The sequence below is a fragment of the Ambystoma mexicanum genome, chromosome 3p (genome assembly GCF_040938575.1).
Source record: "Ambystoma mexicanum isolate Mex_15411 chromosome 3p, UKY_AmexF1_1, whole genome shotgun sequence".
Lineage (NCBI taxonomy): Eukaryota > Metazoa > Chordata > Amphibia > Caudata > Ambystomatidae > Ambystoma > Ambystoma mexicanum.
In genome coordinates this window covers 607,236,838-607,254,054 of record NC_090925.1, presented here as the reverse complement: position 1 = coordinate 607,254,054, position 17,217 = coordinate 607,236,838, and the positions used below count along the sequence as shown (strand labels likewise).

The following is a 17,217-nucleotide window of genomic DNA, read 5'->3' as shown; positions in this document are numbered from 1 at the left end:
ACAACAATGCTTTAGTTCATCAGTACAATGAGATCATTTCTAAGGTCATTAACACTCTAACACCAGAAAGGGTCAAGGTTGCAAAGAGTGAAGTAAGAGGCAAGGCATGGTTTAATGATGATGTAATTAGGCACAGAAAAATATAGAGACATGCTGAAAGTTATTAGTGGAAAGATCCCGGCCTGTTATTTCTGACCACATGCCGAATTATAGAGATGCTATCCTGCTGGCTAAACGGGTTGAGTATAATAGCAAGATTACTGGGGCAAAGTCTAGCAAAAAGGGAACTTTTTTCTATTCTTAAAGAACTTGAAGGGAACAAATCTATAGTATCACCAGAAAAAAAAAACGGACACCTGGTGTCGAAATATTCAAAACGAACTCTCCAGAAAAATCGAGCAACATGAAGCCACTATCAATGCCCGTCAGACAGACCTTTGGGGTTCTTTCACCTTTTATTTACTGGAACATGGTACCTCCATTAATATCGGCCCTTTACCACCCAAGTTTAACTTTCAGCAGGTCACATAAAGTGGAAATATAAATAATTGTGCTTGGCCTGAAACCGACCTCATGTAAAGGTGACCCTTGACCCACAAGCACAACCAAGAGATCTATTAGATGTCTTGCCTCACCTATCACCAGTAATGTCAATTCATCTTTCCAGACCATGCCTGTCCCTTTGTGTTTAAAGCACGTCTGGGCAACTCTGTTTAAAAAGGAGACATTGGATCCTGAAATTGTGGATAATTATAATCCCATCACGAACTTCCCCTCCTTTATGAAGATTTTGGACAGGACTGTTCACCTGCAACTATAGGGGCACATTGACAGCAATCACCTGCTCAGAGGTCGGCAATCTGCATTCCGTGCTGTGCACGATACTGAAACTGCCATGCTTGACCTAAGGGCTAATCTGGCCGAGATTATCGACAGAGGACATATCGCCATGTTTATGCTCCTCGCCCGCCCGGCAGCGTTTGATCTATAGAGGGAGGAAGATGAGGAGGGCACATGTGCAGACATGGTAAAAGGATGCCACATTGAATAGAGAGAAGAAGGGAATAAAGGAGGGTATACTATGAATAGGGAGGAGTTTAAAGGATGGACATTAGTGTATATAGGCGAGAGGAGAAAAGGATGGTACACTGTGAAGAGTGAGCAGTGGGAAAATGGAGGCCACAATGTATGGGCAGGAGACAAGGATATAGGAAATAGCATTGCACATAAGAAGACACATGGTGCAAAGTATAGAGTTGGGTAGAGGTTTGGGCCGGATTACAACCAGAGGTAATTACCACCTCCACCAACGGTATTCCTGGAAATCCCCCCAATTTAGAGTTTGCACCAGGCCCGGTGTTAGCAGAAGTTATATTCCTGGAATACCACTTGCCTTTTTAAAACATGCTTTACACATTACCACCATTATATTGATGGCTGAAATACATCATGTACTGTAGGGGTTCAGGCCACTAATGTGCATTTTATTTAATGTACAAAAGAATCAGTTCTGTCCCTGGTGTGTTTCACATGGGCAAGGTGGCGATGGGCTCACTGTTTCACCAATTACAATGGACCAATATAAACATGTTGATCACTCTGCGCTGCTTGAGAGGTTAAACGAGATTATTAACTGCTAAGAGAATGCCACAGCCTGGATTGGTCTGTTTGGTGCCCACAATTCCCAAAGCTTTTTATTTGGTTATTGTAGGACAACATCTGTGCCATTTAGCTGTCGCCTGCCTCTCTCCAACACTCTTCAATATTTGTACCCAACCACTTTTCGAACTTTCAAACAGTGCTGGAGTAAAATATGCCAATTATGCAGATGATATCCAGGTCATCTCTAAGTTGACTGGGAACTATGATATTGATACCTCTGCCGCCCACCCATTACAGCCCGGAAAACACACTTGCCACCTGTAAGTAAATTAAAGCATTCTTCCTCCTCCGCCCACGTCCCATTTCGGAACTTCAACAGTTAAAGTTCTGTTTTTTCCGTGCATGCCTGACGTGGCCCCGCTCCCTCATGGAAATGATGTCATAGCCACCAAACAACGTGCTGAAGCAGCACACCAAGCATCTCTCCTCTTCTCCCATCTACTTCCTACTCCCTACTCTGTTCATGCTTGGTACCCTTGCAGGAAGCTGAATCTGGATGTCCGCATTGTGAAAAGGCACATTTTGCTAGCATATCATCTGTATTTTCAATTGTATATATGCCGCATTGCTGTGCTATGCTAAGCATGCCTACCGTGTCCTCTCCCCCTCACGCAGCTTTCATATTTTGCCCTAGTCCCATTCTAGTAACTATTTATATGGCACATTCCTGTACAACCATGCATAATGTGGCCCCTGTCCCCTCACGGAAGCAAACTAAACGCTGTCTGTCGGACTACATAATATGAATCGCTACAAAGAAACACCTGCAAAAGTAAGTAAATATCATATAGTGTTCATTCCTCCCAATATACACCTGCTAACTGTTATTAAACACTAGTATGCATGCTTTATGTAAATAAGTAATATATTTAAATATGTAAATACTTTGGCCCTACATTTGCATTTCTAATTTGTTCATATAGACCTGCAGCTCGACCTGTAACGGGCGTTCTTGTCCCTTATACCTCGTTAAAGGCCCTCCCTTCCCTCAGGCCATTACCTCGGTCTTCAGGGCCCATAACACCCGGTACGTCCCTCACTTCAGATCTATAAAGCTACAATATGTCAATTTCTTGACTTTGACTCCCTGTACGTGACCCCTTGATCCTGATATGATTTTGTTGTTGTTCTTCTCTATTCTGTGTGGGCACTGAGGCCTATGGGCATGTTGTGCGTTAAAAGGAACACATAATAATAATACAATAAAATGTATAATACAAATAATGAAAATAATAATAATAATAATAATAATAATAATAATAATAATAATAATAATAATAATAATAATAATAACAATGATAGGCATGCAGCAGGAACAGGGCCTCATTACACGTTGTGCGGTAAAAATCAACATTTAGCAGCATGGCGCTATTAACGTGTCCGCCTTGGAAAGAGGGCGCTAATAGCGTACCATTACGAGTACGCGGACACGAGCATAGCGCCATGCCGGTAATGACCCTACCGACATGCCGCTAAAGACCCCAAAAAAGTCCCTTACCGGCTTTGACGAAAGTGCAGATAGCACCTCTGCCCTCACTCTACATGCATATAGCGGTCACCACTCTTAGCGGTGACCGTTAAAATGCAGAACCAGAAATAGCGTCATCGCACAGGAACGGGAAGGAGCACGGCGGCCATCTTTAAAAACACAATCGATTGCCATCCTCTGCATCCAGGACCTCTTTCGACAAGACTCCAACACAAAATCATCCAGGATAGCGCAAAGATGCCCAAGGCCGTCAAGAAAGTTGCTGATCGCCAGCGAAAAGAAAAATTCAGCGACGAGGAGCTGATCATGCTTATTCAGACACTTGCGGCAAATGCCAATGTAGATTTTACAAATGACATGCGGCGGGAGACCCTCCTCAAGAAAAAGGCCATCTGGGCAGAGGTTGCCCACAAAGTCAGTGCGTTGGGCACCACCACCCGCACTGTCAAGGATTGCCGAAAGCGGTGGGACGACCTACGGTCCGTGTACGAAACATCCTGTCTGTGAATCGCAAGCTGGCAATGGCCACAGGAGGTGGCGCAGATTCCCCTATAAAACTCTGGGAGTGGGAGGAGACCTGCGCCGCCACAATTGGTGTGGAATCGATCGAGGGTGTCGGAGACATGGAGCATGGTGCGCCCACTTCATCAGATGGAGGTGAGTGTATACATCAAACAATGCACAGTGAAGGGTGATGGGCCCCCCAAATATGAGTCCATAATCAGGCCATCGATCCAGCCACAAACCTACATGCATGCATCACCACATACACGTTCAACACAGTCCCATTCATGCATGACCCACCCGACATCCCCATTACCGGAATCAAAAATAAAGAGGCCCCAATGCATAGAGCGGTATGATGTAAACATTCTGCATAAGGCACGTAGAACCATAAACAATGATATTCCCTATTTTTGTCCCCTACAGGGTCACAGACAGACACTGATGAACCGGGCACTGTGACACCTGCTCCACCAGCTAAGACAAAGCCCAGGACACATGACAGAGGGGACACCGCCACCACCTCAAGGGGAACCGGGAGGAGTGATCAGCAGCAGAGGGGCAAAGGCAGCAAGAGCACCAGTTCTACACAGCCTGAGGCCACGGGTGCTGCAATTGTTCCACCCACGGCAGTGTACCCCATGACATTGGAAACCAGCACGGAGGGCCCGCACTCTGCTGCCACCAGTTCCACTGGTGAGGCAGCAGCTACCGCCCCGCTTTTGGACGTTGAGGAGGCAATTGACGTTCAGAATCAAAGCCAGACCCCCAGCCCACCACGGTCCATTGAGCCAAGCCCAAGGCCGTTATCACGATCAGGTAGCCATGTAGAATCAGGCGATGATACTGTGGAAGGGCGATGGAGCCCTCAGGTGTCCTCACCTGATGCCAGAGGCATGGACCAGGGCGCAGCAGCCACCCCAACAGCTGGATCCAGTCAACACGACCTTGCAACCATCAGCCAGAGGCAGGTTGAAATCACTGCACTGGTTGGCCAGCATGTGGCAGAGGCAGCCCGTCTGAGGGATGACTTTAGTTCGTATGCAAGCCACACAAGGGAGGCCATGGAGGCCTGCACAAACAGGATTTGTGAGGAAATGGCCCAATTTAGGCAGGCCGTCACACGTATTAAGGACGCCATGGAGCAACAATACCCCCCCAACCACAGGATCAACCGGCCACCTCCTCCTCTGCGAGTTCCCGACAAACAAGCCCCCGGCGCCGCTCTCTGCGCACAATGAGGCGCACGCCATCCCAACCACCCAATGGCGGAGGAGGCCATGAGAATTAGGGGCAGCAAGAACTTGCTAGCACATGTCGAGCAGGACACTTGCACACTATAAGCCTCACATGGGAGTGTTGTGGGGGGAGGGGGGAAAGGGTGTTTTTGGGAGTGTTGTGGGGCGATGGGGGAAAGGGTGTTTTTGGGAGTGTTGTGGGGGGAGAGGGGAAAGGGTGTTTGCACTTTTTGTTCACATTTTGATCACAATACACTGTTGAAAATTGTGTATGTGTACTTCATTGGGGACAGCGTCCTTTGTGGCACTCACCACATACATCAGATCTCATGACATTTGATACATCAGATGCTGACGCACATCGTGTCCCTCCTGGTCATCGCCTCTTGCATGTCCTGGCGGACCATTTCACCCATCATCATCCCCATCAACACCATCCTCATCTGGTGGTTGCATGTCAATATCAGGTGGCATAGGCACATTCCGTCTGATGCACATTTTGTGCTGCATTACACATGCCATGGTTATCTTTGGCACTTTGTCATGGCCGTACAGGAGAGCCTCACCCAGCCCGCTTAGGCACCAGAGCTGTGTCTTCGAAAGGCCAAATGCCTGCTCTATCACAACGTGGGTACGGGTATGTGCACAATTGTAGTCCTCTTCCTGCCGGTTCTGTTGGTTCCGTACAGGGGTTAGGAGCCACCTCTTCAGGGGATAGCCGGCGTCGCTTGTATGGGGTGAAGAATGGGTACCTGTTACCGTTCACCTCAGGTGCGGCCTGTACATGTCACACAAATCGACTTTGCATTGTGAATCAAAATCACAACTACCAGCATGCTTGCATGCAGACGATCTGCGAGACTGCAATGTGCGAAGGTGAGCTTGACCCTGCAAGTGGACATGCCCGATTCATGCCTCCGACAGGAAATGACATGTCCTGGGTGAGGCCAGGTCTTAGGTGTCCCTGGGCCCAGGCAAAGTTGGTACCACACTGCTAGTGTACTGCCATTCAGACATCGATGTTGCCATGCTGTGTGGCATCACTTCAGTGGTGCTATAGGTGTGTGGTTCAATGGTATGGCTAGTGGTGTTACCTTTGCATGCATTCAAGTGCACATTTCTGTCTTGATGTTGTGCTGTGCTGATTCTGTAGTACCATCTTGACGCCATGTTGCTGATTTGTGTGGTATGTGGTGTGGCATGATGTGCAATGTGTATGTGGATGGATGTGTAATATTCGGGAACCTGGATTGTACTCTATGTTGTGCAGCTCATAATTGCATGTGGGTTCTCCTCAAGAACATGTGGCCTTCCCTGATGGACACTGGCCTACATCTGTATGTCCATTTGTCCTACAGACAACAATCAACACCCAGTAGGAGTATGTATCTCTCCCCACCACATCACACTGCCATGTGCTTGCCCTGCTACTCACCAAGTAGCCAGGAACGTTGTCTGGCTTGTCGCTCCATGTAGCGTGGCATTTTTGAGTTACGCAGGGCCATGGAATATGATCTCGCACCATTTGGCAGGTAATGTTATACATTGTCTAGGTGCTCAGATCGTATGGCAACATGATAGCTTCACCTCATGGCCTGCCTACTTCTCTGGTCGTCCCCTATAGTGCTTTGGAGTAGTTCCGTGGCGCTCTTTGTACCCTAACCTTACTTAATATAGCTGGGAACTGCCTTCTTTTTCACTACCGCCTAACTCTTTCCCATTATTTCACACCCATCTTCCATTCTTCGACCAGCAACTTTTGATCGGTCTCTGAGCGCTGTGTTAACTAACTGAAGAGTACACTTTTTTAGAGAAATAGATTATGGAGTGTCAATAGACACTTTTTCACCCTTCATTTGGACAATGAATCTAAACACGCGATAATGAAAATAAGTTCCTGTTTGTAATATTGTTGTATAGGCTGTCTGACCATTAGATTGAAATGCAAGGTGATAGAACAGTATTTAAATTACATTGACTTAATGATTTTGGAGAAGGGGTGCAGTGTGGAGTACCAATAGAGGAGCTACTGGGGTGATTTGGAGGGGGGGTATATTTTGGTGTTTCTCCCATGGCACAATATTGTCTAGAACCTACCCCCGGAAAAAAGAAGGCAATACGGCAGGATTAATCTCCATTAAGGGGAGGGAGAAGGGCACACCTTATAGGAGGTCATAAGAAATAATGGCACATTGTATCAAGGGAGGAAGAGGAGGAAGGCACAATGTACAGACAGGGTAGAAAGATGGCACACTGTGTACAGGGAAAAAGGATGGCACAATGAATAGAGAAAAGAGGGGAATACAGGAGGGCATAGAATACATAGGGAGGAGCTTAACAGAAGGATATTAGTGTATATAGGTGAGAGGAGAAAAGGAAGGTGCACTGATGAAGTCGCCTGGAAAAAGTCACCAGGTAGGCAACCTCTTTTTCCTGACCCTAAAATCCTATCCCCAAATATTCTATAATTTTATATTATGAACTCCAATCCTAGAATATTTGGGGAAAGTGTCTGATTTTACTGAGGGTGCATTTTTGGGGTGACTTTATTAAGGGACAGCAGAGTGAGCAGTGGGAGCAATGAGGCCACACAGGGCAGGGCTGGGAGACAGGAAAGCTTGTAGGTAGAAAGAAGGTGGCAAGTATAGAGTTGGGTAGATGTTTGGGTCGAATTATAACCACATGGGTAGGTGTGCAAGGGTGAATGATTACTTGTGCACACACTATTACTATCATTGGTCACTGTCGAATTGTGGTCTTCTTTGTGTCCTTAGGACAAAATCCTATAGCTCGCAAGTAGGAAAAAGACATTGCAATCATCAGAATCAAGTCATCAGAATCAAGTCATACAGGTAAAAGGCCAGACTATGTACCCTACCGGACAGGCTTGTTTGCAACATCTGGATCCATAGCGGTGATAACTCCAACCACAGTTCCCACGCGTGCATCCTCCTCCACCTCCATTACTTCCCCGGGGGCTTGGAATTCAGGGGGCTCATCCACATCTGTCACGGACACCATGACAATCGTCTGATCCCGGAAGGTGCCCAGATCCACAAACCTCGGGTCCACAAACTTGTTCAATGCTTCCACCACCAGTGTATGGACTTTCTTCGCCTCAAAATTCAGGGGCTGAAATACGATAGAAGAGGAATGTGTTCATTAACAAGAAATAGGAGAAGAACTTCCTTCTATAGGTTAGCTGTTAACATATGTTTGTACATTTGAAAAGTGCTGGTAAATATACCTAATTATGCGTTTCTTCTTGCCCGTAAAGTAGACTTTGAGAACATCAAACACATGTGAATGCATGTCTAAAAGATGTGAAAAAGTGTAGGTTGCACAATATAGACCCCGAATTGTGACTTGATCAAGCAGAACAAAGCACCAAGCAAGGGCAGATTGCAATCAAGAAGAGAAACCACCAATGCACACCACAATCTCTCTCTCACACGTGCAAGAGGGTATTATTCAAGTTGGTGTCATCTCTTATTTACTATTGCACAGAGTAAAATCTGACAGTGAATTAATCGATGCATAAGTGAAGTGATGATTTTAAAGGGTCTACATAATATCGATCTGTTGCATGCATTTTCAGATGAGAAGGACAGTCTGTCTATCAGATTAAGCATCAATCACACATCAAATAAGGTTAAATATCTAAAGGAACACAAGACTACATGGGATACATGTTCCAGTTCTAGTCATCAGTCCACCACACACTCGTAGTGCTTTCTATGATTGGATAGTACACAATGAAGCAGTAAAGTACACACCAAGTGACCCATAAACCTCCAGATGATTATGAATGCAATACAAGAAAGAACATGAGTATAGACCGATGATTTACCCATAAAAGAATCGGATCAACTCTCAAGAACAGAAAATAAAATAGGCATTGGATGAAATGCATCTGTAAAACAGTCCAAGAAATCTTCCACCAAACGAAGGGCCCACCTAACCTCAAGGACCAATTAATCAAGCGCACACAAGAAGAAATATGGAGACAAAAATACAGGGATATGACATAAACAATGTATTGCTATACAACATATCATATGACCAGACGAAATCTCAGGCAGATAAAAACAAAAGGATGTGCATCCTGCATCATTTGAGCACGGAATATTCCCGCAAAACTATCAAATAAAGTCTAAACGATATGGGTCTGCGAGGCACCTGGATCTTAGAACTATAGGTCAGAGGTGAAGTATCATATGCCGGGTGCCCGTGGTCACCATTGCTATTTGTGTCATCTCTGTGACATGAAACTAAGACATGTGTAATGTCTGATAATATCAAGGAACACTGTGCTGGGACATGTATTTCTGCCATGCGTGGTCAACTATGTTTTCATAAACATATATAAACAAGCACACTAGAAACAGTGTAGATTTTTCTTGGAAATATGGCCAAATGTGAGGCTATCCGTCTAATAGGGGTAAGAGGAGGTCCCTTACTCAAAACCTATGAGTTAACATCAGGGATTACTGAAGTGGTCGTATGCAAGTTCACCTACAGCTAAAACATGTTGACAATATACCAATACCACTATTATAAGAAATGACTGCGATCAGTCTGTGTCCATTAATTCGTGATTTGGCAGAAGACCTGGTCAAATGGTTAATGGTATCTGTATAATTGTTACGGGTCACATTCGGGTTTTAATCACAGCAGTGAATGCTTTGTCCGTGCTATATTTGAATCCCCTTGCTCACGCACACAGCTAAATTTCTTCTTTTCACAAAGTCCAATAAGTTGATGGCTGGGTATGATACTTACATGCATATGAAACTGCCTGACTCACCAGAGTGTCTAACCGAAACCTCCCTATATCGTCCCTGCATCCCTTTTTAACGTATCAGATGGGGGTGTAAAAAGAAATGGGATCTCCCAGTTTGCTATGGACTGAAGCGCTACAGGTTCAGACTGTAGAGAGCAAGACTATAAAATAACAAATGAATTAGCCCTCTGTTATGAAAGGCAAGGTGTAAATAAAGACACGTGGAGTATAAGGTTAAAAGTCGAATGTGTATTTTATGACAAAAGATTGATGGTGTTGAATCGAATTTTGAGGCAGCTTACACAGACACCATGTTTGAGGGCAATTTCAACAAAAAGATATTGAAAGAGTTGAATTCCCTTTGAGGAACAGAACTAGCGTGGTCATGGTGACAATCTGGTCTAAAATAGTTTCCGACCTGAAATTGAGTGAAACAATTGTGCTGCAACATTTGGGTTTTGTGATTTCTGAAGTGGATCCTCAGATGTGGCAGAATATCATGGGTAGATACGTGTAGTGAAACGAGTTAGATGGAATGGAATTGAGATCTCCTACTAGGGGGAGAACAGGGGTTATTGCTCTGTTGAAGACCAACTAGCAGCAGGAAAGGCTAGTATGAATCAGTGGAACAATTGGGCTTGGGCTTTACGTAAGACTGATGTAACCCACAACTGAGGCATTGGTAACGAATCACGTAACCTAACAATTTCATCTTGGAGCACTTATGGTCATAATCATCTCTTCACTAACCCGATTCTAGGGAAATATCCACAACAATATGTCATAATATTTATACAAGAGATTTGGTTGGTGGAGGCACTGGTTGTGGATGGGTACATGACAATGTTCTCCACCACTGAAAAGTTTGCCAAGGGGAAACCCACGGGGGGGCTTGACATTTTGATGTCCTGGGGTCACGATTGACCATCAAATTATAGGGAACAGAACTTTACTTGTAGTTCAAATAACCATAACGATCAGTAGAACAAAAAAAGAGATCCTTTTGTAGAATATTTAATGGCATAATCTAGTGTGTAAAGTGGAGTACGTATTGAAGGAGGTGGTCGAGCTCATATCCAATAGGACTTCTACTTGGACCGATGGTTTGATGATTTTGGGCAGAGATAGCTGCAAAGCCTGGAATCCCTTGGCCTTCATCGGTTAAATGGGGCAACTGAAGGTGATTTACTGAGTCAAATTACCTGGGCAAAGGGCCAGAGACAGTCTATTTTAGAGTATATATTTGTTGATGAGGGTCTTTTTCACAAATGTTTATTCTTTCAAGTCATCCTAAGTGAATGGAGTGATTATGATATGATAGCAGCGCAGTTCAAAATTCCCTTATATAAGACTTCTGGCCAGACTGTGGCGGCAATCATAGCCAACCAAGGGGCAAACAGAATAACATGGAGCCATCACAAAGCTTCTATCGGTAACACGAGGGTGGCTGGGTTATTGACCTGTACATCCTTGGTTTGAAATATGGAAACATTTAATCCCAATCACTTTCAAACTTTTTTAGGGGAGCTTCTAATTAAGGCGGAATCCAAATTTGAATCTGGCCCTGTCAAACATCTTCATCTTCATCAGTTTGACCTCATATTATGGGAACAAAAAAGAAATATGAGGAAAACAAATCAAGGAAATAAAATGTGAAAAGAAAATTGATCCTATGTCCCAAGTGAAGGAGGTTAAATGGGCTAAACAATCTTATCGTAATTGGAGCAGGTTGCATAACGAACAGCTTTTACAAAATGACGTTGAACTGATGCCGGAATCTTTATGTAAATCTGATACAACATCTTTTTGGTGTCTCATTAATAACCTGGGGAGAAATCAAGCAAATGTGCAACTAAATCCAATTGGGGATCAACAATTGACGACTTACTATGAAGAAAAATGTGGACAGACCTCTGGTACCGCTCCCATACAGTCATGATAACATGGGTGATATTTGGCACCTCTTAATTGATTTTGATGAGGTGTTCATTCTCCTAAAAGCTAGTAGCAAGTATAGAGCACCTGGGCCAAATAGGCTTTCAAGCCTGTTATTTAAAAATGATCCAGTTATGTGGTCGACCATATTAACTATTACATTCTAAAAGATCAGAGCTTCCATCTTAGTTGGCAAACTGCTCATTTGATCCCAATTTTAAGAGAGGGGACCGGAGGATCCTGTGCAATTATAGGCCTATCTCGTGTTCTAGATGGCATTAGCAAGGTCTTTGTGACCTTGCTACTAAAACATCTGGTGGCCTGGCCAACCCGAGTTGGTTGCAATAAAAAATGGCAGACTGGCTTCAGGAAGAAGCACAGTGCAAATCTAGACAGGCTTCTGCTGAGATACGTCCAACATCTAGCCCTCACAGGGAAAGTTAATGCCACTTATGTGGCAAGTGTAGACCTGACAGCAACCTTTGATATGGGTAACTGAAATCTTTTATTGCAGAAACTGGCTAGTTGGGATATTGCTGCTGGGTGGCTAAGACTTCTTGTTGCATAGGATCATTGGAGTTGGATGAGGCCTTTTTTGTGTTAAAATCGTATTTTTGAGCCATTTTGGAGCCCCTGACCCCTGCTGCAGCCCTATGTCCCTGTGTGTTCTCCCCTTCCTGTTTCCCCTCATCAGCCCACCCCGACCCCTTATTGGTTGTCTCCCCTGTGCAGTCCTGGTCTAGTGACCGTGTAATCCTCAGTTGCATCCTTGCTGCCAACATCAAGGAGGTGAGTGCTGGCCATCATTGGAGTTGGATGAGGCCTTTTTTTGTGTTAAAATAATATTTTGGAGCCCCTGACCCCTGTTGCAGCCCCATGTCCTCGGGTGATTTCCCCTTCCTGTTTCCCCTCATCAGCCCACTCCCGGCCCCTGATTGGCCAGACCTCTGGTCATATCTGACTCTCCAAGGGCAGCCCTCTGCCCATGCAGCCCCCTTTGGCTAAAGACACCAAGTCAAAGGACGGCTCCTACAGAGACGGCTCCAGATTGTATCTGCAGGTATCCGCAGGAGAGGCAAGAAGCCAGTAGCCTGCTGTCAACCAGCATCAACCAAAAAGTAGGTGTGTCAAGGGTGGGGACTGAAGCAATTACTTCACACCAGAAAGCTCTACCACTCTTACTCATATAAAGTTTTACTGTGATATATCATATATCGACATATTAAGGCCAAATGATTATTCCTACCCTAAAAGCATCACTGTGTTGAACCTTGCATCTAGACTGTATTACCAACATCATTGAGCATGCCTAATAGCGTTTAAAGTTGAATTTAGAAAGTGTGCCTAATAGCGTCAAGTGTGCCTAATAGCGTCACTGTGTTAAGGTTGAAATTAGAAGGTATCCCCAACAGCATTGAGTATGCCCTAATAGCATCACTGTGTTAAAGTTGAACTTAGAATGTGTGCCTAATAGCGTCACTGTGTTAAAGTTGAAATTAGAAGGCATCCCCAACAGCATTCATTATGCCCTAATAGCATCACTGTGTTAACGTTGAATTTAGAAAGTGTGCCTAATAGCGTCACTGTGTTGAGGTTGAAATTAGAAGGTATCCCCAACAGCATTGAGTATGCCCTAATAGCGTCACTTTGGTAAAGTTGAATTTAGAAAGTGTGCCTAATAGCGTCACTGTGTTAAAGTTGAACCTAGAAAGTGTGCCTAATAGCGTCAATATGTTAAGGTTGCAATTGGAAGGTATTCCCAACAGCATTGAGTATGCCCTAATAGCATCACTGTGTTAAACTTGAATTTAGAAATTGTGCCCAATAGTGTCACTGTGGTAAAGTTGAATTTAGAAAGTGTGCCGAACAGCGTCACTGTGTTAAAGTTGAAATTAGAAAGTGTGCCTAATAGCGTCACTGTGTTAAGGTTGAAATTAGAAGGTATCCCCAACAGCATTGAGTATGCCCTAATAGCATCACTGTGTTAAAGTTGAATTTAGAAAGTGTGCACTAATAGCGTCACTGTGGTAAAGTTGAACTTAGAAAGTGTGCACTAATAGCGTCACTGTGGTAAAGTTGTTCTTAGAAAGTGTTCCTAATAGTGTAACTGTGTTAAAGATGAATTTAGAAAGTGTGCAATAATAGCGTCACTGTAGTAAATTTGAATTTAGAAAGTGTGCCCTAAATAGAAGGTATTCCCAACATCATTGATTGTGCCCTAATAGCGTCACTGTGTTAGAGTTGAATTAAGATGGTATTTCCAACATCATTGAGTGTGCCCCAATAGCATTGCTGTTAAAGTTGAACTTAGAAAGTATGCCTGTAAAGACTGGTAGGGGGGTCTGTACTTCCGCTCTCTATATGGTAGAGGGGAGGCACAGAGGACCCCAGCCAAGATTCTCTAATATGGTAACGATGGACGAGCAATCAAGGCCTAGCTTCTCAGGAGGTGATGCAGGCTGGTTCTTAAGTACAGTGTATCCCCAAGCCCCCACAAAGGAATGTCCACACACTGTATTACTGAAAACACAGTCTTTATATAATTAATATTCAAGGGTTATGTACACTTATCACAATAACGCACTTTGTGCTCAGGAAAATCAGCAATGGTAAATATCTACAATTCTAAAGTGGTACCACTAATATTAGACCTCATTAAAGTGCATTCACAATACTGTTAAAATGGCACACAGATCAATAAGAAGGAAACCAGCAATAGAGAGAGGAGAGATAACAGAGGGTTGAAACAATAGGCAGAATACTGGCCCCTACCACTGGACACAGTTCTGTGTGGAGATCCCCCCACCTGGGCAACCTGTAAAATAAAGAGATATAACACCAGCCCAGTCCATATATTGTTCAATAGTCTATTTCTCTCCTATAATGTTTTTACCCCCCCAATGTACCTGGTGGAGTCGAGTTCTTCGAAGAGGCGTCGACAGATCCTTCTTGAATGACCCCCTTTAAAGCAGGAGTCACGGATCGTCGAGAGGCGTCGAGAAGCGTCGAGGAACTCGGTGTTCGGTGTCGGGGAATCGACGGCCCTTCTTGAATGCCTTCCCTTTCAAGCGGGAGACACGGGGCGTCGAACGTCCGACAACAAACAAGGTAGAACGGCGTCGATGAGGCGGCAGGCTTCGATCCGAGCGGTGCTCGTCGGCGTCGAGACGTCGGCGTCCTGCGAGGAAGAGGCGTGCGGGGCACCTCGGCGACACTAGTTCTGGACCGCAAAGATTGTGGGTGACGGTGGCCCAGCAAGGGCGTCGAGTCGCTCGAGTCTTTGGGGTCGTGAGGTGGCGGGAAACCCACCGGCGGATTCTCCTCGGCGCGTTGGTCGTCCTCGACTTTCTCCGGCGGGACAAAGCGGCCGACGATGCAGACGAGGGAGTCCTTCAAGGCAAATGTTCTTAGGCAAGGAGCGGACGGCTCCGGTCGTCGGCGGCACGGCGTCAAGTGGTTCCCACGGCGGGGCAACACAACTTCGACGGGCCTCCAGCGGTTACACAGACCTGCGAACCCTGGTCGACGGCAATGGACTTCGACAGCGTCGATGTCCGGGTGCTTCACTTCGATCTCCTCGGCGGTCCCGTCTCGGGTCGGCAGCCTTTCGAGGGTCTGACTTCCAGGGCGCTTCGGCGAAGATTCAGCGGTGCTCAATGGTCCCTCGGAGCACGGGAAGAGGGCGCCTAGCCAGGTCCTCTCTCGGGTCAGTCCTCGACGATTTCGACAACCTTCAGTTCCGTCGAAGCAAATGCCACAGCAAGTCTTCTTCTTCCAGCTGGACGTCGAGGATCAGCAAATCCAGTTACTCTTGAGTGGAGACTCAGCTTCTGAATGCTTCTGAACAATTTCCAGTGGTGAGAGGTCCCCAGATATACTATCCTGTCTCTCATCCACACTGCTGGCACACACACAGCAGCCAATCACACAGAAGGGCATTCATGCAGTCAGTCAGCCAATCAGGCACACAGTGCATTCAGGCCACACTCCTCCCTTTCAGACACTCACAACAAGGAATGTGGATTGGGACAAGTACCCAGCCATTCAACACTACACACTGCATTCAGGCCAGTTTCGGGCAGGGCTGTCTCAGTCTTTGTCTCACATGCCAGAAACCAGACAACCACAACAAGAAGTCTATATTGGTCACACACTCCATTCACCCAGGTCCCACCCACAGGAGGTACCCACAACATACAGTCAAAGGGAAGGCTCCAGTCAGTCTAGCTGGGCCTTCACAACAACACCATATATGGAACTTCCACCCAACAGCCAGTCAGGGGGAAGGGACAGAGTCAGGGCTTGCCAGGACTTTGGGAAAAACAAGACAACAGGCAATAGAAAGCAAGAGGCCACAGGGGCCATCTTGTTTTCTATCAGGAATCAACTGATCCCAATGGCAGGGCCTGGGTATCCCAAAATGGAGGACGCCCAGAGCACCTGTCTAATTCCGCATGGAGCTGCACCAGCCCATACCCTGCTCTGTGGGCCACCCACAGGTGCCCAAAAACATACACTAGGGGCACAGGGTTGTACCCCTACCCATGGGTGCCATAAGGGTATCCCATGGGTCTGTTCACCAAACCAAAAGAGAGAGCTGCACTTCCAGGAGTCCCAAATGGACTCCTGGGCAGAAAACATAACAGAACACACGATAAAAGGCAGAAAAGGACAAGGATTCAGAGGCCCTGTCCCTCTGATGCATTTCCAGCATCACAGTCGCCCCCCCCCAGACTGAGGTGGAGGGTGTCTAATCTCCCACGGGATAGACACCCTCATCCAGACGGTCAACATACCTTCTGGAAAGGCCATCCGCATTATCGTGACTCTTCCCTGGTCTGTGCTCTATGGTGAAGTCTAGCCCTTGCAGGCTAATGGACCACCTGAGCAATTTCGGGTTCTCACCCTTCATCTGCATAAGCCACTTCAGGGGCTTATGATCTGTTTGGACCTTGAAGGTAGACCCCGTAAGGTAGGGCCTAAAATGCCTAAGGCTCCAAACTATGCTAAAACACTCCTTTTCAACAGTAGCCCACCTAAGTTCTCTACCCTTGAGTTGTCTACTGATGAATATGATAGGGTGTTCTCTCCCTTTGTCATCTAACTGGGACAAGACAGCTCCAATTCCGGTGTCGCAGGCATCCGTCTGGACGATAAAGGGTCGGCTGTAGTCAGGCGCACACAACACAGGTGCCCTACACAGACTTTCTCTCAAGCCATCAAAGGCCCTCTGACAGTCTTCAGTCCAATTAACCTTCCTAGGTTGTTTGGGCGAAGTTAGAGCTGTCAGGGGTGCAGCTATGGTTCCAGAGTCTGCCATGAAATTGCGATAGTACCCAGTGAGGCCCAAAAAGGCTCTCACCTGGGTTTGAGTAGTGGGAGTCTCCCAGTTCTGTACGTCCTGTACTTTACTGGAGAGAGGTTGGATTTGACCCCCTCCTACCTCATGACCAAGATAGGTAACTTTCCCCTGAGCTATCTGGCACTTGGTGGCCTTGATAGTGAGGTTAGCCCTTTTCAAGGCCTGCAACACCTTATCCAGATGTGTCAAATGCTCTTCCCAGGTGGAACTGTAGACGGCAATGTCGTCTAAGTAAGCCACACAA

At 45.9% G+C, this 17,217-nt stretch overlaps 1 protein-coding gene across 1 annotated transcript in view; it reads right to left on the bottom strand.

The window, feature by feature from the left end:
- The window catches only part of CDH22 (cadherin 22), a 2,717,439-nt gene that overhangs the window by 711,195 nt on the left and 1,989,027 nt on the right, over positions 1-17,217 (bottom strand). Inside the window, exon 8 of the mRNA XM_069651359.1 lies at positions 7,772-8,025. Coding sequence (XP_069507460.1) covers positions 7,772-8,025 — 254 coding nt within the window. The remainder of the gene's footprint in view (positions 1-7,771; positions 8,026-17,217) is intronic.